The 23,831-nt window shown below is 46.0% G+C and overlaps 6 protein-coding genes across 10 annotated transcripts in view; 2 read left to right on the top strand and 4 right to left on the bottom strand.

Moving 5' to 3' along the window:
• Positions 1 to 62: 62 nt before the first annotated feature.
• Positions 63 to 3,723, bottom strand: LOC108086175 (uncharacterized). 3 transcript variants are annotated; one of them, XM_070283252.1, is made up of 9 exons: positions 3,621 to 3,723; positions 3,029 to 3,297; positions 2,643 to 2,780; positions 2,408 to 2,587; positions 2,079 to 2,269; positions 1,910 to 2,013; positions 1,433 to 1,810; positions 1,218 to 1,380; positions 64 to 1,150 (listed from the first exon to the last, which is right to left on the bottom strand). In XM_070283252.1, exons 2-9 carry the CDS (start codon positions 3,053 to 3,055, stop codon positions 370 to 372), a joined length of 1,962 nt encoding a protein of 653 aa, XP_070139353.1. In that variant the 5' UTR covers positions 3,056 to 3,297; positions 3,621 to 3,723; the 3' UTR covers positions 64 to 369. The 3 variants fall into 3 exon arrangements, with proteins under 3 accessions (XP_070139352.1, XP_070139353.1, XP_070139354.1); XM_070283251.1 differs by having other exon boundaries at positions 63 to 1,150; positions 1,433 to 2,013; XM_070283253.1 differs by having other exon boundaries at positions 524 to 1,163; positions 1,433 to 2,013.
• Positions 3,724 to 3,973: 250 nt separating this feature from the next.
• On the bottom strand, positions 3,974 to 5,515 carry shv (DnaJ homolog shv). The gene is made up of 2 exons (XM_017183034.2): positions 4,377 to 5,515; positions 3,974 to 4,312 (listed from the first exon to the last, which is right to left on the bottom strand). Exons 1-2 carry the CDS (start codon positions 5,386 to 5,388, stop codon positions 4,257 to 4,259), a joined length of 1,068 nt encoding a protein of 355 aa, XP_017038523.1. The 5' UTR covers positions 5,389 to 5,515; the 3' UTR covers positions 3,974 to 4,256.
• A 365-nt stretch (positions 5,516 to 5,880) lies between these two features.
• Positions 5,881 to 6,951, top strand: LOC108086061 (zinc finger protein Paris-like). Its single transcript, XM_017182878.3, has 2 exons — positions 5,881 to 6,015; positions 6,072 to 6,951. The coding sequence occupies exons 1-2, from the start codon at positions 6,008 to 6,010 to the stop codon at positions 6,760 to 6,762; spliced, it is 699 nt and encodes a 232-aa protein (XP_017038367.1). The 5' UTR covers positions 5,881 to 6,007; the 3' UTR covers positions 6,763 to 6,951.
• Positions 6,952 to 7,073: 122 nt separating this feature from the next.
• Positions 7,074 to 8,495, bottom strand: LOC108086060 (zinc finger protein Paris-like). Its single transcript, XM_017182877.3, has 2 exons — positions 8,396 to 8,495; positions 7,074 to 8,337 (listed from the first exon to the last, which is right to left on the bottom strand). The coding sequence occupies exons 1-2, from the start codon at positions 8,401 to 8,403 to the stop codon at positions 7,236 to 7,238; spliced, it is 1,110 nt and encodes a 369-aa protein (XP_017038366.1). The 5' UTR covers positions 8,404 to 8,495; the 3' UTR covers positions 7,074 to 7,235.
• Positions 8,496 to 8,710: 215 nt separating this feature from the next.
• Positions 8,711 to 13,963, top strand: crq (croquemort). Of its 3 annotated transcripts, none has more exons than XM_017182935.3 (6): positions 8,711 to 8,904; positions 8,975 to 9,146; positions 11,034 to 11,237; positions 12,270 to 13,375; positions 13,431 to 13,521; positions 13,584 to 13,963. In XM_017182935.3, the coding sequence occupies exons 3-6, from the start codon at positions 11,109 to 11,111 to the stop codon at positions 13,734 to 13,736; spliced, it is 1,479 nt and encodes a 492-aa protein (XP_017038424.1). In that variant the 5' UTR covers positions 8,711 to 8,904; positions 8,975 to 9,146; positions 11,034 to 11,108; the 3' UTR covers positions 13,737 to 13,963. The 3 variants fall into 3 exon arrangements, with proteins under 3 accessions (XP_017038424.1, XP_017038423.1, XP_017038425.1); XM_017182934.3 differs by having other exon boundaries at positions 8,711 to 8,910; XM_017182936.3 differs by lacking the exons at positions 8,711 to 8,904; positions 8,975 to 9,146 and adding an exon at positions 10,586 to 10,678.
• A 5-nt stretch (positions 13,964 to 13,968) lies between these two features.
• Positions 13,969 to 23,831, bottom strand: part of ex (FERM domain containing expanded) — a 20,260-nt gene continuing 10,397 nt past the window's right edge. The window contains exons 4-6 of the mRNA XM_017182933.3: positions 19,683 to 19,762; positions 16,207 to 19,612; positions 13,969 to 16,141 (exon numbers count right to left, since the gene is read on the bottom strand). Coding sequence (XP_017038422.1) covers positions 15,534 to 16,141; positions 16,207 to 19,612; positions 19,683 to 19,762 — 4,094 coding nt within the window. The 3' untranslated portion in view covers positions 13,969 to 15,533. The remainder of the gene's footprint in view (positions 16,142 to 16,206; positions 19,613 to 19,682; positions 19,763 to 23,831) is intronic.

Raw genomic sequence — 23,831 nt, 5'->3', positions numbered from 1 at the left:
ATTATTATCAATTCCAATTACCGAAAACCCCTTGTTTTCTATTTTACAGAAATATTGCAATTTATTTTGTAGAATTAAAAAAGAACAGCACAGTTCACAAATCTAGTATTTGCAGGCTAAAAGTAAAAAACCAACTTTTTGGGGTTAGGTTGGCGGCCAGTCCTCCGCTAAATCGTTCTCTATATATCTCCTCCATGTTATCCAGATCATTCATCCCGATCTCTGGCTTTGGTTTCGTTTCCTGGCTCTCCTTCCGAGGGCTCTTTGGTCTCTCTGTCCCATCACTTTCCATCTCTCTTCCCTTTCGAAGGCTCCGCAACACAGTCTCCATAGTACGGGATCTGCCCGATCCACTGAAGCGTCCAACTACTACTCAAAGTAGCGCTTCTTAAGGTCCGGCGGATAGGTCACATAGATGTAGTGCTCGTTCTGACCAAGACCCGCCTCCTGCTGCACAATCTCGTGCGTGGAGGCGGAGGCACGTAGGGATTGCTGCGAGGAGCCCACATGGCGATGCCTCGTCTCCAGCGGCCGCGGGTGCGTGTTGTAGTGCCGCTGCTGGGCATCGCCAGGAGCACCCGATCCTGGTGCCCCGGCTGCTGCTGCTGATGCTAACACCGATCCTGAACCAGCCACCATGCTGGTGGCGATGGGGCGCGAGGAGCTACTTGTATAGTCGCGTCGGTCTAAAATGTCCTGTGGGTAGGCCAGGCTCGTCGAGTGACGATGCTGCAGGTGGGGTGGATGACCCGGGTGCTGGCGATGGTGCAATGGCGTGTTGGCGTTGGAGGAGCTGGTGCGCACGGCCCCTTGGGTGGGTGTGCCCACAGCCACCACCGGACGCTGATCGCCGATGTAATGCCGCGGGCTGTGCCGATGGTATTGCACCGGATCCGGATACAAATCCCTGGCAGAGGCCGCCTGCTGCTGTTGCTGTTGCTGGTAGTAGAACTGCTGCTCCTGAAGCAGCTGCTGTTGCTGCTGTTGAGCAGCTATCCCGCCGGCGTCCAGGTCGAGGTCGTGCCGCGTGGCATAGTCCACATGGTAGTGATGACCCACTGCTGCTCCGGGCATGTAGATGCTCCCGCCGCTGCCGCCGATGGCTCCCTGGCCGTAGTAGTGGTTGGCGTTGATTGTCGTCTCTTCGGAGCTGAAACAGATGACTTAGGTTCGCTCAATCTCAATGGGAGGAGGCCCGGCACACGGCGCACACTTACTCGAACAGGATCCAGATAATGTAGTAGCAGAAGCAGATGCCAGTCGACAGCACAAAGATCAGGATCACGATCAGGCCCCAGGGAAAGGCGCGCGGCTCCAAAGGGCCATCCTCCCAGTAACGGTCGCAGGTCAGATACCAACACACAGCCTTGTTCATCTCCTCTGCAGGGCAGGAGGTTTATTAACCATTAAAAATACCTTCTCCCACACTCACCTTCCATTTCCTTGAAGGCCTGATCCGACATGGACAGCAGCAGGCCACCGATGCAACTCCTCAGCAGCAGCTCGCAGCGGGTCTTGAGCTTGCTCAGTTCCTCTGGCTTGCAATTGGCCCTGGCCTTGTTGCCATTCCCATTGGTACCCGATCCTTCCTCCATTTTGGCCTGATCCACGGACTGGCCACTGCCCTCGGCTTGTCCGCTGCCCTCCTCCTCCTCCTCGTCGTCATCGTCATCCGTCTCGTTCTGCCTGCTGGCCTCGGGTTCTGCAGCGGCGGACTTAAGGTGCGCCTTGCCCAGCTCCTTGAGCTTGTGGAGGAGCTTCTCGCCCGCCGACTTGGGCCGGGCCGCCGAACCATCCTCCGGTGTTGCATCTAGGCGAAGGGGATTGGCTGTGGTGGATGGACGCTCTCGAGGGAGGTGGTGGGAATTCTGGTGGTGGTGGTGGTGGGAATGGGGATGTGTTCGCTCACCTGCCGGCGACTGATCCTGCTTGCTGCTGGCCTGGCTTGGCTTGTCTTGGAGTAATTGACGGTTTTGTACTTTGGCGGCACGCGAGGCACCCAATGTGGAAGTTCTGCGAGGAATCAAAGAGTTAAATGAATATTTACAGGCCTGGGTGGGGGAGGGGCCATCACTCACCTTGGTATTAAGCTCAAGTAGGCGGCATTCGCTTTGGCCAAGGCGGAGTTCTGGCCCAGGGAGTCGCCCCAGACCTCGATGTCGGTGACAATGTGCTGGTCCCCGAACTTAAGACTCGACGCATCCTCCGTCTCGAACACTTCGCAGCGCATGATGTCACAGAAGTCGGCCAGGCAAACGGCATCCTCCGCCTGGGGAAGGGCAAAAAATAAATATAAGTTAAAATTTTTTAATTAAATTTAATTTAATTTACATTACATTTCTAGGGATAAATTAAGTTAGAACAAGGCATCGGATATATATATCCCCAATCCTTTCTTTAACCTCACCTCATTGATGATGCTCTTGTGTCGCGTTTCAAAGTGTAGATCCAAGTGCTTCTCCTGGTAGAAGCTCTTGCCACACTTCCTACACGTCCACTGAGTGGGTCTATCCCTTTGCTTGGCATCCTGTCTGGGGGCAAACACATCCCGGAAAGGATGCAGCGGGCACTCGAGGGGTAGCTTCACCTGCAAGCCACATAAATCAATAATTATAAATGCAATTTAAAAGAGAAAAACTAACCTGATGCTTGTCCAATATAGGTGTCCACTTGGAGCGCACTATCTTGCGTACCAGCCGGCTGTTATCTCGCGAACAGAGCATCCTGAGGACATTCGTCGGCGGCCATGGTATCAGCAGCAGAAAGTAGACCAGTGCAATCTAATAAATAAAGCATAAAATGCGAATGGATGAGCGCTTCCTGCACGCAACTTTGCCGGCTGACCTAAAACCACCCTGCCCTGCCTTTGCTCCCTTCTCTGTGTGTGTGTTTTTTTTTTTTTTTGTGGGTCACTTAAAGTTGAAGGGACAACCCCGCAGAAAATCGATAGTAAGAACTGGGAAAAGAGTGCGGTCGCAGGACCCGGGGAAATGGGAGTTACAAGGAAGGAGCTCCCCCAGCGACTTACCTCGAAATGATGATATTTAGGCGACATTCATACTATGTATTTGTTGTCGATGTTGTTGTCTTTTTTTTATTCTTGAGCCGCAGGTGTAAGGAAATCCTTTGAATGTTTTTCCTTCCCTTTTTTTCTAGGTTATGTTCAAGCTAACGGTGCTTTTCGGGGGGACCAGCTGCGCTTGGGTTGTAAGGCAAAGTACAGTAAAAACACTAAGAGCTGCTCCAGTGATTGGTTCTGTGAGTTTCGGTTTAGCTTGCTTGTAAAAAAATAAAAGCCTGAGAAGAGATTTACGCCGATGGTTAAAGGCATCGGCGGCGGCGTAGAGGTCAAAATGACTCGGCGGCGGCGGCGTAGTAGTCAGAAAGAACCGGCGGCGGCGGCGCGTCAAATAAGGCAAAAAGGCCATTTTAATGAGTTATTTTTTTTTTTTTAAGTTTTATAAAGAACAATGACACTGAAGGCCGCGCTGAAGCTGCGCCGATGCCGCACCAGCGGCGCGCCGCGGCGCGCCGTTATTTTCATAATTTGGCGGCGGCGCGTCAAATAAGGCAAAAATCGGCGGCGGCGGCGGCGTGGCGCGGCGGCGTATATGTCTAGCCTGAGAAGACTAAGCTTGTCCTACGTCCGCACTGCTGAAAATTTCTTCGCTCTCTGAAGACTTTCGCCACTTCCTGTGCTGCTCTCTCTCTCTCTTGCGCTCTCTTGTACCGTTGTCCTGCGCCAGCTAAGGACAGCTGTTTGCAAGGTTGCTTCCGGTTAAAAGTTATCGATAAGCCTCTTGAAGGATTTTCAATTTAAATGTAATTTTTAAGCATTAATTTATATTTTATTTTGCTAAATAAATGGGCAGTGGAGGGATCATAATTGAATTTAATGTGGTAATAAATTCAAATGTAATTTTTAATCATTAAATAATGATATTTTATTTCCCTTAATAAATAGCCAGTGGAGTGGTTTATAATTGAAATCTGTTTTATTTTCGTGTGTTTTGTGTTGGTTGGTTGTTTGTCTTTGCAATTCCTTTTGTGTTAGCCAAGAATCGCCAGTAGTTTTCTTCTTGTTTCTCCTTTTTTTTCTATTTTACAAAGTTCTAAACTAAAATTAAATTTGTTTTTTATGGCAACAACTTTTTTGAACAAAGTCGTTGCTTGAATTTGGGGGGCGTTTCCATTTAGAAACCGCCCCCAGCTAGGCATTTTTAAATACTAGAGTACAGCCGGCGAGCGTTGCAGTTTCACAGTCCATTGTAGATGCGATTGATGGACGATTGGTCGAGTATTTTCTTGAGCGCTAAAAGGAAAGAAAGAAATAGTTAATAATTTGAAAAGGAATCCAAAGATTTCAAGACACTCACCTTCCTTGTCCTCCTCCGTCAAGTCCTTCTTGGGGAACTCCACATCAAAGGTTATGTACAGATTGCCCGTGAGGTTGTTGTTCTCAAAGTTGGGCATTCCCTCGCCCTTCTTGCGGATCCTAGCGCCCGGCCACGTAATCTTCTCTCTCGTAATGGGCACCAGATGGCCGTCCAAGTGCTTAATCTCCATGGAGAAGCCCACAAGGGCGTCCTGCAGGCTAATGGTCACATTCGTATAAAGATCATCTTCCTTGCGAAGGAATCGCGGATGGGGCATCTGTTGGACGCGCACTATGAGATCGCCCGGCTCGCCATCGATGTGTGGTTCACCCTCGGCCACAAACCGTGTCTCCTGGCCATCGACCATGCCCTGCTCCACCTCGATTTCGAGGGTGCGTTCCTCGTTGACCAGCTTGACGTTGGGGCACTCATCGCACACGGTTTGCTGGATCATTTGGAAGCGGCCGGGACCCAAATTCCGGGTTACCATCTCCTGGCGGCAGTTGCACTTGCGCGTGCCCGAAGCGGGCTTCATCACAGGCTTGTTGCGCACAATCTCCACGAAATTGCCCGAGTAGAGCTCCTCCAAAGACACGAACATGTTCATCACAATGTCCGCGCCGCGTGGTGTGTCCTGCTGGTGTGGATCACCGTTGCCAAAGTGGAAGCCAAAGTCCCCAAAGAAGCTGGAGAAGGGATCACCGCCATGGTCCATCATGCCCTCCTTCTTCAGGCACTCCTCGCCGCAGCGATCGTAGGTCTTGCGCTTGTCGGCATTGGACAGCACTTCGTAGGCGGCACCCAGGTCCTGGAACTTGGTCGAGGCCTCCGGGTCGTCCTTGTTCTTGTCCGGATGCAGCTCCTTGGCCAGGCGGCGGTACGCCTTCTTGATCTCGTTCGTGTTGGCATTGCGCTTGACGTTCAGAATCTTGTAGAAGTCCCGGCCGGCCAGCGCCTCGTCCACGAGCAGCAGGGCCAGCTGCACCAGCACCACGTACTTAATCACCTGCATTTTCCTGTTTTCCGTTGCTTTGGCTCGCTCAATGGCAGTAATTCATGCTGTTTTTCCGGGATAAATGAAACGTAAATGCTGGCAAAAATTTTGGAGTTGTTGCTGTTTTCGTGGGACGCCCTGATTGGCTGCCGGCTCCGATATCGATACCGATATCGATACCGATATCGATACCGATATCGACGCCATCGATAGTTTTCATCGCTTATCGCCCTAACATTTCCTTAACATTTCTATGTTAACAAACAGTTCTTTCTCTACATTTTAACATTCTACACGAGAATTCGACCCCAAAAACAAGAATTCGACCCCAAAAACGAGAATTCGACCCCAAAAACGCGAATTCGACCCCAAACTAACATTCCCATACAAATTTTACACTGTTATTCTGTAAGCGTGTAAAATTAGTTGTACAGGCTGCCGGCTTGCCAGGGCTGCCAACCCAGTGAAACATCGATACCGATTCGATGTGATCGGTAGTTTCATCGATTATTTCCCACCTTACGATGCCAGGAACGGGCACACTATTCTGGAGGTCAAGTTTACCCGGTCAAAATAAACCAATTTTGATTTTACTAAAGAAAAATTGCAAACCCTTGGAATGCAATAAGGCCTAGCCATGGACGTGTAAGTGGAAATACTTGATATCCTCTCGAACAAATCATTCTATATTTCATTTTCAGCGACCTTTGTAGAGTTTGTCTGAACCCGTCGGAAGACATGGTCAATATATTTGATGGCATACCAGAAAAACGCATTTCCATAGCCGATATGATTTCCCATTCTACCGGACATCAAGTTTCTGGAGAGGATAATTTGCCCAAAACCATATGCGCTCCTTGCAAGCAGGATGCAACTAATGCCTATGAGCTAAAACAACTTTATAAGAAAAGCCACATGGCTTTCTGTCAGATTCAAAAGGATAAGGAGGAGAGGAGACTACTGGAGGAAGAAAGATATAAAGAAACAGAGCATACTCAGAACATCCGTACCCACACAGGCAAACAACCTTACAAGTGTTCCCAATGTCAAAAATCCTTCTTACGAAAGGGGAATCTCCAGCGGCACATCCTAACCCACACAGAAGAGTCTTACAATTGCTCGCGATGCCAAAAATCTTTTTTGCGTAGCCAAAATCTACGTCCTTACAAGTGTTCAGAATGCCTGAGAGGTTTCACACAAAACGAAGATCTGCAGCGTCATATGCGGATCCACACTTACCTACCTTCAGCGCCATTGTCATATGTAGACATATGTCCTGGCTGCGTGGAACTCTTGGAAATAATGGCGGAATTATTATGGCAGGAAACTCAGCTCCTCTTAAAGATTTCGGAGCGATTGGACGAGCTGAATGCTGTTATCCGTAGAACTTGACAAACGTGGAGACAGGCTCTCCACTAACTTCCTCGATTAAATCAATGATGCCTTATAAAATAAACGTAAATAAATGTCAGCCATTACTTACTTACCTATTATGTACTATAAACTACATAAACTTAATACACTACATGTACATCACCACGAATTACTACAAAATAAAATAAATCTATATTTTCTACCTTAGTTTCTTTAGAAGAAATGAGGAAATATTTTTCCAAAGAGCTTTGATAGCCGGGTTAGCAATTCATAATAAACAATTTCTACATAAATTTGCCTACTAAAAACCTAATAATTATTTATTCTTTACCAAAGTTTCAATTCTCTTCAATAATCAAAAATAAAACAATTTCAAATGTTTTTATAATTCACAAAAATCATGCCTTAACCAATCTATAAAAAACTGTTACAATAAATTGTTTCTGTAATGTACATATTCACATATCTTACAATTTTTAAAGCCTTGCTTTTTAATTCACTTTATGCGTTTTAATATGTAACCGAAGATATCGCTTTAAACTAAAAGCCTGCTGACATTGTCCGCACTTGAAAGGCCTCTCTTCTGTGTGGTTTCGGTTATGTTCCAGGAGACTATCAATACGGGAAAAGGACTTCTTGCAGGACTTGTGAGAACACTTGTAAGGCCGTTCTCCTGCATGGGCTTTGATGTGTCGCTGCAGGCTTTGCTTGTGGGAAAAGGACGTCTGGCACTGGGAACACTTGTAAGGCTTTTCGCCAGTGTGCGTTCGCATGTGATCCTGAAGATGATGATTTTGTGAAAAGGTCTTTGGGCAATCGGAGCATTTGTAGGGACGTTCTCCTGTATGGGTCCGCTTGTGGGTCTGCAGAGGTCCTATTGTCTTGAAGGTCTTCTCACAGCGGGAACACTGGTAAGGGCGTTCGCCTGTGTGAGTCCGTAGGTGTTTCTGAAGGGTGCAATTTAGGGCAAAGGATTTCTGGCAGTAAGAACACGTGTACGGACGTTCTCCGGTGTGGGTACGAATGTGTAGCTCAAGATTGCCTTTTTGTGAAAAGGATTTTTGGCAGTAAGAACACTTGTGTGGGTGTTTTGCTGTGTTCTCACGATCATCATTACGTTCTTCATCTGTTAAATATTCCTGAAATTCCTCAGTTTTGACTTGCAAGTCAAGATCCACCTCATAATCCGAAATGTCTTCTTCAACTGGCTCGTTTTCCACTCTGCCATCATCTGCTCTTATTTTCTCTATTTTATATATCTCAAAATTAGTTTTCATTTTTTCAGGTGCCTTTTCAGTTTCCGTATCTGTGTCCTCGTAGCCGGATATGTCCACCTCTCCCTTGATATCCTTTTCCATTTGGCAGAAGACCCTGTGGCTCGTCTCGTAAAGTTGTTTTATCTCGTAAGCATTTCTGGCATCCTGCTGGCAGGATGAGCATATGGTTTTGGAAAAAGGATCCCCTCTAGAAACACGAAATCCAGTGCACTGGGATATCATAGCCGCTATGGAAATCCTTCTATCCAAAACGCCAATAACATCAAAAACACATGCCATGCCTTTCGAAGGCTCCAAACAGACTCGACAGATTTCCCTGGAATTGAAATATTACAAACATATTTATTTAATATAATATCAAGATCCTTGCTTACCCATCCATGTTTTTAAATTTTATTCGGCGATGCAATTTACTGTTGAAAAAAGTAATTATAAAATTTATTTTGTTTTGTTGATTGAAGAATAGTGTGACCGCTCTTGGCCCGGTTGAGTATAACACACCAGCTGTTTATTATATTTTTAAATTAAATTAAATTAATTAAATGTTTACTTCTACACATTTTCCACAGTCATCAGGAACAAAACAATTCACAAAAAATGGCTTATAATATGAGAAAAACACAAAAACTCATTTCACACCAGCCAAGTATGACCCTTTGGCGCGTTTGGTTAAACCAGAAAAAAGTGCAACGGGCACACTCGACCAACAAAAAAACCAACTTTGCAAAAACGAAAACAATTGTTTAATCCAATTAACTAAGTACGACCACCGCCAGTTGACTGGGTGACTGCTGCTGGAAATTTCGCCGTAGCTGCTTTGGATATCCTATAAACACGCAGGTGCCTTTATAAATAGTTACCGGTTAATGAGAAGCTCCCTCAGGTAAAGGTAATTTAATTTCAATAATCCCTTTGCAAATCAAACCTTTTAACTGTAGTTTCTACACTTTCAGCATTTAATTAAGCTTAAAGGCTAGGACTTTGAGCTGGCAGTCTTGGAAAACATAAATTCAACACTACTTAATAGCGAATATTTAAAGTCAAGGCCACAGCAGCAAAAACAAAAACAAGAAAAACAGCTGGCATAAAACGCATTTGCAGTTGTGTTGTTTGGCCTTAGAAAAGGTGAGTAATTTGCATGTAATAATACGTGTTAATTAGCTTAATACCTGACCGATGATATCATCACATTTTCAACTGTCCCTTGGCAAAATATCACAGGGGTTTAGGATTTTAATGGGGCAAAGTATTCATAGAGAAGTTGGGGTATCATAGCTTTATGTTACAGTGAAGACTTCTTAAGAGGAACCAAAAGATATTCGATATCAGGATATTGACTCAAAAGTCTCTTTATAGATCAATATCTAAAGTTATGTATAAAATCCCCTTAATTTTAGGGTATTTATCTTTATTTAGTTTAAACAAAAAGAACATCTCAATTAGTTACTTTAATTTTGGGTCCAGTTATACTTCTTGAAAGATAGGATTAATTTTTTAATTTAGATTTGCTACGCTACAAATTTAAAACTTATAAATTAGTACGTAAGACACTATAGATTAATACAATATATTTTCATATTTTACTTAAAACTTCAAAAACTCCCAAAAAAAATATTTCTTGCATATTATTATTTATATGCATATATATTTTTTTTAATATTTTTTTTACTTGAAATAATTTATTCTCTGAAGTATTTCATTCCTTTTAGATTGAAAGCAAGGTTTTTTTTTTGTTAATTTTTTACCTTTTTCAAAACTGTTATAATACATCTCCCATATCACAAAATCCCGCTCCTTCAATTTCCATTTAGTCAAGTTTTACTGTAGCTCCAGACCCCTTTTTTGCTCTGATAATGAGCCTCAGAACAAAGACGAGACCCACTAATCGGACAAATAAACAAGCTCTGTGACTCAGGGCGACAATATATGGAAAACAAAGGACAGTTTGAGCACAGAAAAATACTTGCAATACGATATGCACTAGACTTTAATTCATATCTAAGAGGCCCCGTTCCTATTACATGGGCAAACCTCTAGAATAGACGCTGGTAATCTACATATTAGTGGCCCGGATTCGGGCTAAACACATGTCAGCCGGCTAATCGCATCCGTCAATATCTCTCCGGGCGGCGCACGGTTTATCTTATCGTTTGCCATAAATAGGAACCCCTTGTGAGCGTTTGCGTGTACCAAACATCTTGACCAAGCATAAATGCCCAAGAATTGCGTTTAAATAGTGAGATAAGCATATTGCCAGAGCCTATCTCACATTTCAAGCTGTCGATCTGTGTCAAACGGGTTGGATGGAAAGCCCATTCATTGAGCAACAGTTGAAGGGAGCAAGCTTAGGTAATCATTGAACTGAAGGGGAAACCCTCAAGTAGATACATTCCACTGATTTGCCCTTTAGAAGTTACCATTTCTTTGACCCCTCCTATCAGGCATGCAATACATTCCAGATTAGCAAAAATCCAGAGATTAGTTAGTAAACCAAGTAGTAAAACCTCAAGTGGTTCCATTTAAAGACCTAATGAAATACCCACTAGCAAACAGTTTCACCCCAGCAGTGGTCGCGTGCGGTTGTAATAGTTCCTCATAGAGTTTTCTACTCAACTGGGAGCACTTTCAGTAGTCTCCTTCTTCAGTTAGCAATTCGCGTAAGTTCCTTTGCCTTCCTTTAGCAAGTGCTTGTCAACTCGCGAGATCTGCGGATGTCTGTACTTGGCTCCAAGTGGACACTGTCCCGCCGTAATCTTTGACTGCAACTTCACTCAAAAAATAGCTAAAACAGACTTAATCGTACAGGCTTATCGGAATACTTAAGCAGGGACAAAAAAAAAAAACCCTCGATAGGCTGGCCCTGGTGGATTATTATTATTATTAGCGGCAGCTTTGCTGGGTGCCAGGAAAATGCCGAATAAAAATTCCCCGATAAGCTGCGATACGGTTTATTGCCACAGATTATGCAAGCGCGAAAATAACCCAATGAACTCTGCTCTCCCCCCTTTCCAGATGCAACTTAGTGGGTAGGGAGGTCTCTGTTCTGTTACATTTGCTGCTTCCCGAATCCGTGAATCTTCCTCAGTCATGTGCTGCAGCTGCTGCGGGGAAACTCAACGCAAGGCCTGGGTCTTTGGCCTGGGTTCGCTCTTCCTGGTCCTGGGAATTCTCACCGTGATCTTTTGGCCCAATTTGGCCGACAGTCTAGTCGAGGATGTAAGTATATTTTGATTTAGGGAAGAGATCTTAACACCATTTAAATTAAAATGGTGGTGAATTCTGAAATTTAATTCTAGTTTATAAATAAATGAAATGTTTGTTGCTAGATTTTGCAGTTTTGCAAATTTTCAAGAATTTTTAAGTTTAAAAAATATCATAACTAAGCCAAAAATGACTTAATTTTAATTTGGAAAGCTGTTCTGTGCTGGTTTTTATAAGGTTTTTAAATCTGCATTTAAAATTTTATGATAAAAATAATTTAATTTTTTTTTCGAAATTTGCAAATTTTAATGATGTAACCCCTTATCAATTTTTAAGAAAATGGAAAAAATTTGTAAACATTTTTTTTTAAGCCGAACATGGCTAAATCGGTTCTGCTTTTGATGCTGATCAAGAATATATATGACTTATGGGTTCGGAAATGAATTCTTCTACCTGATAAACTCTAAAAACCCTCTAAATGGAGCCTAAAATTTAAAAAATTAAAAAGAAAAAAATTTTTCGGACTAAAGTTATATTATATTTAAAATTATATATAATAAAGCCTTTAACACACATTCCAAAACTCAACTTATCTTTCTAAATACTATACGTCAGAGATTTCTTGACTAGATTAACTGATATTTTTAGATGTTTGATCTTATCAATTGTTTTTGCGTTGAACATTTGGATTATAGGGGTTTAACTGGTATATAGCAGGATCTATAATTAATCCCAAGATTACAAATTGTTAAGAAATTAAAGCTTTTCCCTTTAAAATATAAATATATTGCGGGATTTGTAATTTAAACCAAGATTAAATATTTTTAAGAATTAAACCCTTTTCCATTAATACAAAAATATATAAAAAATAATGAATCCCAAGATTAAAAATTGTTGTTTTTTTTCTTTAAAATATAAAATATATATTTGATTCCAAGATAAACATTTTTAAGAAATTTTAGACTTTTCCATTAATATAAAATGGCAAAAACTATTTTTTTTAAATCTGTAATAATAATAATAACACATACTTCTCTTCCCATCCAGGGCCTCAAGCTGAAGCCTGGCACCGACACCTACGACAGTTGGCTGGAGGCGCCCATACCCATTTACCTGAGCTTCTACATGTTCAACTGGACGAATCCGGAGGAGATTAGGAATCCGAACGTCAAGCCCAACTTTGTGGAAATGGGACCGTACACCTTCTTGGAGAAGCACAAGAAGGAGAACTACACGTTCTTTGAGAATGCCACAGTGGCGTATTACGAGCGTCGCACCTGGTTCTTTGATCCAGAGCGTTCCAATGGCACTCTGGACGACCTGGTGACGGCTGCCCATGCCATCACCGCCACCGTGGCGGATGAGATGCGTAATCAGCGTAAGATTGTGAAGAAAATCATCAACTTTATGCTGAACCACGAGGGCGGCGAGCTGTACACCACAAAGCCAGTGGGAGAGTGGATTTTCGATGGCTATCAGGATAATCTTACGGATTTCCTGAATCTCTTCAACACCTCCGCAATTGACATTCCATACACGAGGTTTGGCTGGCTGGCGGATCGCAATGAATCGCTGACCTATGACGGTCTGTTCACCATTCACACGGGCACCGATGACATTTCCAATTTGGGACGACTCACCCACTGGAATAGCAAACCGGAGACGGGCTTCTACGAGATGCCCTGCGGCGTGGTTAATGGCACCACCGGTGACCTCTTTCCGCCCAAGATGAATGTAAAGGATGAGATTACGATATTTGCCACCGATGCCTGTCGTTTTATGAACCTAAGGCCGCAGGGCACTTATGAGAATCATGGACTGACCGCCACCAAATGGGTGGGCACTGAGGAGACCCTGGACTCGGGGGAGAATTATCCCAATCAGGCTTGCTTCTGCGATCCTGTGAGGTTTGATGAGTGCCCGAAAACGGGAGTGGTGGAGTGCAAGGCCTGCCGGGATAAGGCTCCTATATACTCCTCTTTCCCGCACTTTTATCTTGCCGATCAGTCGTACATTGATGCGGTGAGCGGCATGAAGCCGGAGAAGGACAAGCACGAGTTCTTCTTGGCGGTGGAGCCCACGACGGGAGTGCCTGTCCAGGTGCACGGTCGCATTCAGATTAATATGATGATTGAGCCAGATGATGATTTTGAGTGAGTTTAATTTATTATTTTATAAATTTGATTTAAATTTAATTATTTTTTTTAGCATTTACCGCGGTGTGCCCAAGGTTTTGATGCCCATGTTCTGGTTCGATCAGTATGCAGAGCTCTCCTCCGATCTGGCTTCCAAGGCCAAGGTGAGTTGGGTTTTCTAGGAATGTTTTAGTTCATTTTAAAACATATTTTCTTGTTTTTTCAGTTGGCCATCAACCTGGAAAGCTATGGCCTTATCTTTGGTTACTGCTTGATAGGCTTTGCCAGCGTTTTTCTCGTCACTGGCGTAGTCCTGACGCTGACCAAGCGTTGGGTGCGACGAGCTGCCGACGACGAGGACATGCTGGCCACCAATTGAAGGGTGTCCTAGGTGTAGATTTTAAGCATAGCCCAAAGTGCCAGGACAAGTTTAACACTCCTAGTTCCATTCTATATAGTCGCGCTGAGATTGTTATTCGTTTCGTTACGCGTTATGTAATATGTAAGTGATGCTTGCATTTTGTGATAGCAAAAACCCTAATCCCCATTCCCCTGTAATCTATAATTGAGAATTACTTAATGTCATTAAAACACACACACTCTTTATACATTTGAATTTTTCATTTTATTTTCTTTGCAAATTATAATTTTTACAACTCAAAGGACTTGCTTTTTACTTATCGTATACGAATTTGCTTTATAAATGCGCTTTACTTTGAATGTTGGTTTGTTGTTTTTTGTAATAATAATAAATTAAGTATAATTTTATATGCATATATATATATATATTTATTTATATATATTTATATGTATATGTGTATGTAAGATATATGGCAAAAAATTTAACATTTTCTCAAAGATCACAATTCCTCAATTTAGCCATAGACTTTTAGACGAGAAAAATCTACGCAAATATTTGTGACAACTTGAAATCATCATTTTTGCACGCACACTCTCACATTGCTGGTGGGGGGTTGGGGTGTTAATAAACGAACAAAAAATAATAAAAAATAAACAAAGTGTGGATATAAAAAATAATAATCAAATAAAACATCCATCTATCTAGCTTTTTTTTCTTTGCTTACTCGCTACGGTGGGGATTTTTTGGGGGCAAGTCTAGGCACTCTTGAAATTCTTTAGTTCTTTTTGGGTTCCAGCCATAGGAAAGGAGGTTCCTAAACCGGTTATAAAATATATATATGAACCGGGTGAAAAAACACCCTCGACCATGGCTAGCTCCTTTCGTTGTGAGTATTTGTGTGTGTGTGGGAGACTTTCTTCTTAACTTTTTAAAAAAAAAATTTGCATAGTTTTTGCTTTTGTTCTTGGCTGACTAAAAAATAGTTAGTTGTACGAGTTAAGTTAGTGTAAGTGTTTAAATAAAATCAATCACAGTTGTTTGGGCGGAAGTAGTTTAGTTAGTTTTTTAAGTATTCGCTTTGTTTCCTGGCCTAACTAGGTTTTTTTGTTTGCAGCTAAAGACTAAGGTTCTACTAAGCTTTAGTTGGTTAATTAAGTAGTGGTTGTTGTATTTTATACTTGAGTATTTGTTGTCCTGCTTCTAACTCTCTCTCTTTCGCTCTCTCTCTCTCTAGATATATATATATATTCCCTCTGTTTTACCATTGTTGTGTCCTTGTCCTACCGTTTCCCTTAAGTGACTAGACTGGGTTCTCTGATTATTTGAATATTCGTATTTGAGGTTAAGTTGCTTTCTCGCTTTCGTCCTGGTGTTAACATGACCTTGACTCTGTTAAGTTGTTACGTGGCTTCTGTTACTGTTACGTAATGTTATGGAATGTTTAAATGACTCTCTGTTACTAGGTGGTTGCTGTTACTATAAGTTGTTAAATGGTTTTAAAAACTGGCTTTATTTCCTTTTTGCTTGTCTTTCAGAAACTCTAATCTCACTCTGATATCCTTTTCTATTAGTTTGACGTCTGTTACTGTTCTGCTGCTGCTGCTGCTGTTAACCCTTTCCGGGGAATTCCCCTTGCTACCCCTCCGAAACACTGTGATCGAACACACTCACTTGTACTCTCTATGCAAATTTTGGGAACGAAAAAAAGATCCCTGCACCCAACACAGATACACCACAGCGTCCGTACATCAAACTAGAGAGTAGAGTGTCGGCTTGACATCCTTTTTCTTCCTCCACTTCCGTTTCCTGGCGAGTCTAGCTGGTCTTGTGCTGCTGCTGTTGCTGCTGCTTCATCATCACGGCGGGATCAATCACATAGTTATTGGCCTCCGCCAGCTGTTGCACTGGCAAGGGCGGCAACTTATCCTGCGGATGACGATGGCTAACAGTTGAACCCTTCCTCACCTTGCTCAGGGTGCCGCCTCCTCCTGTTGAGTGAGAGTTGCCATTGGTGGTGGCAGCACTCGCCGAGGATTGCGTACTAGAACTGGGTATCTCCTGGCCTGTCTTGGGATTAACCATCACCTTAGTCTGCTTCAGCAGGGAGCGATCATTGCACAGAGCCGAGATAAGCGGCAGATCCAAGTGCTTGCTCTTCTCCCTCAACAAAGCAATGTCCAAGGCCTGAGCTTGAGCCTGGGCCTGAGACTCGGCAGCCATGGAGGCCTGCAACTGGGCCAAAATGCTGTTATTCCCACGGTTTAAACCCAAACCCAGACTCAAGTCTGGACGCGGACGCTCTCCTGCCCACTGGGCGCCACTGGAGGTCTTTGTCAGCGGCGAGTTGGCCAGGTGAGGATTCAGCGTAGGCGGCTTCCTGGGCGGCAGGAGGTTCATCATGCTGGCACTGGGCTTAGAGGGTACTGTAAAAGTTAAAAAATCATAAGTTAGAGCCTTGGACAACCTCCTCTCTCCTGATTCCACTTACTTGGAGGTGGCTTTTCACTGGGCGCCGGCATTGGTGGCTTCTTGAGCCGCCTGTTCACATAGGGCGGCGGCGGTGGTGGCGGCAGACGCTTCCCCTTGGGCAGCGAGTCGAGCGAATTCAGAATATTATCGTCTGATCGCGATCGTGCAAACATCGAGGAGGAGGCGCCCGAGCCTGAGGCAGCCGCCGCTGCTGCAGCTGCTGCCAGGGCAGCCGGATGCAGGGGCGGCGGCGGTGGTGGCTCATACGAGGAGCACAGGCTGGCCATGGAGGGGGAGTACAACGGCGAGTAGCCCGCTCCCGGCAGCTGTACATACGTATCCGACAGATTCTGGGTGGAGGCGTATCTCGAGTGGGTGGACAAGGTCAAGGGCAGGTAGGGCGTGCTCCTGTATATCGCCGGAGCCACCTGCATGGCCAAATAAGGATGATGAGGCGGCGGTGGTGCTGCCTGGGCCATGGCTGCCAGCAGGGAACCCTGCTTGGCATCCAGATACTCCTGCTGGCTCACAGCCGGATCCTGGATGGGATAGATCACGTAGTCCACGTCGCTGTACAGCTGCTGCTGGTACAGCTCCAGCTGCTTCCTGGCCAGCTCGCGACCATAGAGATGACTTGCCGCCGCCAGGTGCGAGTGACTGGGCGGGGGCGGTGGCGGCGGCTGCCTGGGCAAACTGGGCGGCGGCGGAGGCAGAAACTGACGCGGCTTGATTACCGGCAGGAGCACACACGACTGCTGGTGGTGCAGCGAGGCGGTGCTCTTGTGCAGCCCGTATGGAACTATCGGTATCCCAATGGCGGCCGATCCCGAGTGCCGGTGATGAGCCGGCGGCGGCGGCAGGTGGTGATGATGCAGCGAGGCCTGGGATCCGCCAGCATAGTTGGAGTTGTGCAGGGACTGCTGACTCAGCTGGTGGCTGCACACCGAGCCACTGGAGGAGGCCGCCGAGGAGCAGTGATGCGGCGAGGCATAGCTGGGCTTGGCTCCATCGGGCAGGAGGCTGGTGTGGGCCTTCAGGATGCTGATCTGGGGTCTCGTGGTGATAAACCTGGCCGTCACCTCCTCGGACTTGAGGGAACTCATCGAACCGGCTGCACTGGGCGCTGGGTTGGCCGAGGAACTCACCGATATCAGGGATGTGGGCCTGGGCTTGCTGGAGCTGGGATATGGCGGAGGATCACGGCGACGTAAGGCAGCTGGCGGTGCAGGCAGAGGTGCTGGCGGTGCTGGGGGTGCCTCTGGCTTGGGTGCCACCACAGCAATGGGTTTCGGTGGCACTGGCTTGGAAATCGGTGGACCACACAGACCCGTCTTCTCGTGGCGCGCACTGTAGGGTGGCGGCGGTGCTGGGGGTAGCTCCTGCTCCGTATGATCCTCCTCCACGCCTCCCTGATTGCCCAGCGTCACATAGTCGCAGTCCGAGTGGAGGCTGTTGGACACCGTCTTCCTGCTGGGATAGGTTCCGCGGCCCACTATCAAATCGGTTAGCTCCTCGGCGGAGAGCAGGGAATGCTTGTTGTCCGTGGGATCACTGCCATCGCCACGGAAGGAGCTGCCTGTGCTGATGTTGGAGTCCGAACGCAGTCGAAACTCGGCTCTCTTCTTGCCATCCACAGAGTCTGGATGTGGCACATGGTTAGTCTCCAGTTTCTGCGGCTGGAACATGCCGTAGTGCGAGCTCTTCTCCGACTCGGCCATCTCCGAGGACTGTCCGGTTAGCTCGCTGCTGTGCATCGTGTAAACCCCTGAGGTTTCGGTGGGCGGTGCCCCATGGGCCAAGGTGTACACCCCGGACACACCCGACACACTTTCCGTCTCCTCTCGCGCCGAAGTTGAGAGGAAGTCCTCGGGATTCGCCTCGCTTAGAGCGGAGTTCTGGGCGGTATGACTAAAGCCCAGCTCCAGGCTGGATGAAGTTGAGTGCACTGGCACAGGAGCACCCGTTGAGGAGGCTGTTCCACCGCCTCCATTACTAGTAGGTGAAGTGACCACTACTGTGCTGCATGTGGAGGAGCACTGGGAGCCAATGTTGTGCTGCGAACTAGGTGAATCGGTGGCCGTTGACGAATCATTGGCCGCTGTGCCCGAGGAGCTCCGCTGAACCGAGGAGTTTGCCAGGGATCCTGCCCCATTGGAGTTGGCATCTGGTGGTCTCACGCTCAACGCAGCCAGCTGCTCCTCCAAATCCTTCAGGGACATCTGACCCACGCTCGAGGTTTGCCTGCTCACACTGGGCCGGTCCAGGAGATGAGCCAGGGCTAGACTTTCCGTCGAAGGAGCTGCTAGAGGGGCCGGCGGTGTATTAATCATGATTTCCAGCTCATCCTCGGAGTGAACACGATCGCTGACAATGCCGGAGGTGGTATTGGAACTGGTGCTCGAGATCACCGAGATGCGCTGCTCGTTTTTGCTTTTGTAGGGCAATAGGAGGCTTCGAGAGCAGGCATAGCTGGCATGTAGTCTCTGCGATTCGGCTGCTTCCTCCTCCTCCCGCTTAGACACCTCTTTAAGCCTGGCCGCCAGCTTCATGCTCCACTGATGGGTGTCCTTGCAGAGGGTCAGCAGGAGCTTGTTCTTCTCATCGGAGGCCGCATACAGGGTGATCCTGCTCTCCCCGGAACGTATTTCAAACTTTTTCCGCTCGAACGATAGCTTGGTTATGTTTGGCCAAAGAAAGGTAGTGGCTTCCGGGCTGGAGGATGACGAACTGCTGCTGCTGACGGCTTCTCCTCCGAGGATTTTAATGCCCTTGGCGTAGACCACAAACCAGGCACTGCCCGATCCCTGCTCACTCTTGGCCAGCCTCATCCGGTAGGTGTGGGCATTGATGGTCTCGTGCAGACTGCAAGCCTGCTGAATGTACAACAGCTCGGCCTCCGGCGTGGCCATGCCCAAGTGCTCCCGATGGCATGCTCTCAAAGCACTTCTCGCCCAGGGAGTGTGCAAACCACTGGGCAGGTAATCCTCTATCCGAAAGTAATCCGCTCCGCTTGTGGGCAGGCTGGGTGGCAGCGGTATGGATTCCCTCTTCGACGTGGAAGCCACGTAGGTGGAGAGCCTCAACATCCGCTCATTGGCACGCTTACTGATCTTGGGTAGAGTGGTGGTGGCACTCAAGCCTCCTCCTCTTCCGCCGGAAGGTGAGGCCTCCTCACCCGAGTCATCCTTGGAGTTGCCCGCTCCAGGCGGAGCATCACCCAGATCGGCCTGAAGGGCCAATCCAGCCAGGAAGACTAAAGCCTGCTCGGCCTGCTCCCGAGGCAGGTCACGCTGCAGGATGTTGTGGCGCAGCTGCAGGTAGTAGTTGTGGCGGGAGGTCTCATCTTTCAGCATGAACGGACTCTCGATGTAGAACTGCACGCGAAAGTGTAGCTCCAGGAGCGGTCGTCCATTGGCATCCAGGCCCTGGTGGGGTTAGGGATTCATGGGTTAATCAGGGTGACCAGATGGGACTTTGTAGAGTTGAGCTACTCACGTGGGTGTGCGAGGATCGCCAGCTCTTCGGGCCGTATTTGGAGAGCTTGCTCTCGGGATCTGCAAACATGTACTCGCCATCTGCAAGGGAATTGTGAAAAATAAAAGTTAATTTAGTTAAGCAATACATAAATTTATAAAATTATTCATTAAGCGGAGTATTCCCCCTAAACCCATTGACAAATCCTGAGCTAAAAACTGGTCAACTTGAATATCTCCTCGGTTGTCAAGTTAAATTCCAACGAATTTCCGGTTGCCAGGCCAGGAACCCTTTTTGGCGCGCAGCCGCCAAGGTCGCTAATCAAAATTTTAAATGAACTTTCGGCTATGCCTGGGCCAGGCTCCCATTCGTACCGGGACCAGACTTCTCTGTCAGTTTGTCAGGCAATAAACAAGCAGCCCATTGACATCGACAAGAGCCTGAGACGACGACGACGCGATCATCATGATGATGATGACGACACGTCAGGCTGTCAGAGAGGGAGAGAGAGCAGGGTTCGGGGGCAGGGCTTCCATCCCAAAACCGATCCCCATCCAGCAGAAGAAGGGCCCCCAAGGGCATGTCGGGTGAAACACCAACAACAACGAAATCAACACACACTTCATCGAACGAAAAATTGGAATTCCTGCATACGAAATGAAGAGCAGCAGCAAGATGAAAAATAATAATTATGAAAAAAAGTCAAGGGGGGGGGGGGGTGGGCAGAGGAGAGGGCATGGAATGGAGGCACCACAGCATCCAGCAGAAGCAGCAGCATCAGCAGCAGCAGCAACAATATCATAATAATCATCAGCGGCCGAATAAGTGCCTATCAATGACGACGTCGTGGACCGGAGTTGGAGCTGGAGCTGGAGCTGAAGCTGGAGTGGAAGTGGCAACAAGTGGACGGCCAGGAAAGAATAGGTATTCGAGTTGGAGGCACTGAGAAAAAATGGGGGGTTAAATAGTTGATAAACTAAGATAAGATAGCACAGAAAAGAGACTTTATAAACAAAGTTGCTAAGGCTAAGCTCTACCTTCCTTTTCAGTTTATAAATTGAATTCTAAAAAAAATAAGTAAATAATAGTTAAAATAATTTAATAAACTTCTATCCATAAATATCATTAAAAAAATATACATATTCCATTAATAAATTCCCTTAAATTCTTTATAAAATCACCCACATTTTCTCATCGTGTAAAAACCAAGTCAGAGCGAGAGCGAGTGTTGCATACCAAGCCCAAAACGCAGCAACAAAAATATATAAAAAAAAAGAGCCAGAGAGAAAGAGGAGAAACACAAAAAAAAGAAACAGGTAGAAAGACAGGTAAGCACTGAGAGGCAAAAAAAAAAAGAGGCAGCTGAAACCCAAGTCGTTCGGTTTGGTTTTTGGTTCGCAGTTTCCGAGTGAGCTCCACAGGCCGAAACTCCAAGCGATTTCTTTTCGCATTCAAATTTCACCCAACTCCTGGCCAAAATGGCATTCCTTTTGGCCCAAGAAAAACCTACTACTGCCTGGTTCTAAGAGCCAGCACACGGCAGGTGTGAAGGCCAGCAGAGAGGTCTGATCTGCGGTAGCCAGTCTCTGTCTCCGACTGCCTGCCCTGATGGATCCTCACGCAATCCCAATACCAATCCCCGCCCCCGCGGCATAAAAAAAAAACCTAATAATTAACATATTTTCCATCGCATTCCTCAGCGCTCACAATTAACACGCACGCACACGGGACTGAGGACTTCGGACTGCGGACTGTGGACCGAAGACCCAAGACCGAGGGTTGAGGGGCAGCGAAATAAATCTTCAATTTGAAACACATGCAACACAAATTACAGCCTCAAAGCAGAGGCAGCAGGCAAAGGCTCATCAAGCCGAGGAATTCCAGCTCGAGTTCAGGTGAGGTGAGAGCCAGGTGAGCTGAGGGGCAGGCATAATAACTGGCGAGGAGTAGGAGCAGGAGGAGGAGGAGAGCAGGGTCTGGCCACGGAGACAGCTGCGCCCAATGCCATGGCCTGGCATTCTTCAGATTCAGATTTATTTTCCAAAAGGTCTCAGTCCGAGTTTGAGTGGCCATAATAACCAAAAACAAAACAAAAAAGTAAAGAATAAAGTCAGGTGAAGATAGAACTCGACGAGGGAATGCTCTGGAATGTGGGTTAAGGATGGCTTAAGGATGTTGAAAAGATGGAAAACTGCGACATTATAATATAGAACCAAGTCCAACAAGATGAAGATTGCATCTTTAAGAGTTTACATTGGAAAATAATAAGTACCTTGGAGTTTGGAGGTTTTAAATTAAAATAAACTATATTTAATAACAAAGTTATAAGTATACGTTGTTTTTGCTTTCAGAATTTGCTTTGTTGCTATATTAAAAAATATATCAAAATATATTTCAACATAATCACACCCAGAAAACCTCCTCAAAACCCCCGACTTCGAGCATACCCTTGATCCTATACACACACTCTTTTATAGGATATCCCCAAGAATGGACAGCCTCGAAGATTAATATGTGTGTGTGTGCATCGAAACTGGCTGAAAGAGAACGAACCAGCGGACGAAAAAAAAAAGAAACAACATAAAACCAAAAGAATTTTAATTTCCGATGTTATCAGATGCACGCAGCCCGAAGAGGCAAGGCAGGAGAGGATCAGGGGCTGGGGCCGGGGCCGGGGCCGGGGCATGTGGCAGCTCGACTGCAAGGCCGACCGTCGTCGTCCAAAGATTGAAGACTGAAGACCGAAGACGAGGACCGGCCAACGCCATATAATAATGATTATGAGCCATTAACATTAAATGGAAAAGAAAATGCTGGTCTACAGATTACAGCTACAAAGGGGGCGGGGCCCCCTCCAGAAGGAGCGAAGAGAGATAGAGTTTTGTGGGGCGGAGAGAACGTACCCAAAGGGTACGGAATGCGGCACAGGAATCCGAGCAATGCGACAGCCTAAAAATAACACCATGAGGCTGAGGATGAGGATGAGTTTGAGGAGGAGAGATATGGCCGACGACAATGTTGCCAAATTGCCAGCGGCCATCCAAGTGACCGAGCCACCACTTAAAGATGCATCTTCTGTCGAGGAGCAAAGCGAATTTGCATAAAGATGAAATTTATTGACGCTGGCTGGCCATAAAATTGAAATTCATTTCCATTTAGCAAAGAAGGGACATCATTTTGGCAGCTCTTACTCGTTTTTTTTTGGGGTATTGAGAAGGGAAGACAATCAAAAGATTCAGGCAACAAACTTGCTAAGGAGAAAGAATTTAAATAATAAAATGGAATATATATAATTTGATATTTAATATTTCTTTCCATATTTTCCCTATTTATCTTTCTTTCTAATACACAAATTCAGGGTTTTTATAGTGAAAGATACAAGGTTGTTAGAGAACCAAGAAACGCGGTCTTGCAGCCACAACCGCATGCCACAACTCAAGCACACACACAGAACACACCAAAACAACTGACATTGGCTGGAATCCTTGGCCACAAAACCCAAACCAAACCAAACCCCAACACTAACACTAACACACACAAGAGCAGAATGCAAACTGCCAATTTCATAGTTGAGCCAGAGGAATCCTCCTCTGCTTGTGCCACAGCATCTACCTCCTCATCGTCCGCCTTCTTCGAGGCAAGCGAGGACGTTGGCATGCCCAACCCCATCTTCAGATTCAGTTAAAGCCGCAGCTTCAGCTTCAGCTTCAGTTCGAGCTCCAGCTCCAGCTTCAGCTCCAGCAGCGAGACTCCAACTTCAAACTGCATACCAAATTCTTTGCTGAAGATGTTGAGGCAACTTCCTCGCCGCTCCTCACCACCGCTTGCCCCCCGTTGAATGCCTGCCTCTTGCCACGAAATTGATGCCAACCAGATTCGAAAATTTACGTGTTGTGTTCTTGGGCTCTTGCTCTAACCATGGTAACATGAAATAAGGGGTATAGACGAACAACAAACAAGAAAGGAAGCAGGGTTAAAATATAGATTTTTATAGACTTTCACGTAAAATATGGTGTATTGTGTAAAACATCGAGTATATCTAGTCATAGTTTTTGCAATCCTTACTTAAACCTGCCTTAAAAAACCTTTTCTTATTTTGTTTCTTACTATATTACCAAACTTTTTCCTTTTAAAAACTCTTTTTCTAGGGTAATAGAACTTCGTCTTCAA

Source organism: Drosophila kikkawai, chromosome 2L, assembly GCF_030179895.1.
Source record: "Drosophila kikkawai strain 14028-0561.14 chromosome 2L, DkikHiC1v2, whole genome shotgun sequence".
Taxonomy (NCBI): domain Eukaryota; kingdom Metazoa; phylum Arthropoda; class Insecta; order Diptera; family Drosophilidae; genus Drosophila; species Drosophila kikkawai.
The sequence above is the reverse complement of the archived record's forward strand: the minus strand, read 5'-3'. Positions and strand labels throughout refer to the sequence as shown.

Bases quoted from the DNA above. Each gene is read 5' to 3' on its own strand.
- LOC108086175 (XM_070283251.1), bottom strand. From the start codon at position 3,055: ATGTCGCCTAAATATCATCATTTCGAG. The intron at 2,014-2,078 runs GTGAGTGATGGC...GATTCCTCGCAG, and splicing joins TACTTGAGCTTAATACCAAG to AACTTCCACATTGGGTGCCT. The intron at 1,151-1,217 runs GTAAGTGTGCGC...CATCTGTTTCAG, and splicing joins ATTATCTGGATCCTGTTCGA to CTCCGAAGAGACGACAATCA.
- crq (XM_017182935.3), top strand. From the start codon at position 11,109: ATGTGCTGCAGCTGCTGCGGGGAAACTCAACGCAAGGCCTGGGTCTTT. The intron at 13,376-13,430 runs GTGAGTTTAATT...TATTTTTTTTAG, and splicing joins GAGCCAGATGATGATTTTGA to CATTTACCGCGGTGTGCCCA. The intron at 13,522-13,583 runs GTGAGTTGGGTT...TTGTTTTTTCAG, and splicing joins ATCTGGCTTCCAAGGCCAAG to TTGGCCATCAACCTGGAAAG.
- shv (XM_017183034.2), bottom strand. From the start codon at position 5,388: ATGCAGGTGATTAAGTACGTGGTGCTGGTGCAGCTGGCCCTGCTGCTC. The intron at 4,313-4,376 runs GTGAGTGTCTTG...CTTTCCTTTTAG, and splicing joins GACGGAGGAGGACAAGGAAG to CGCTCAAGAAAATACTCGAC.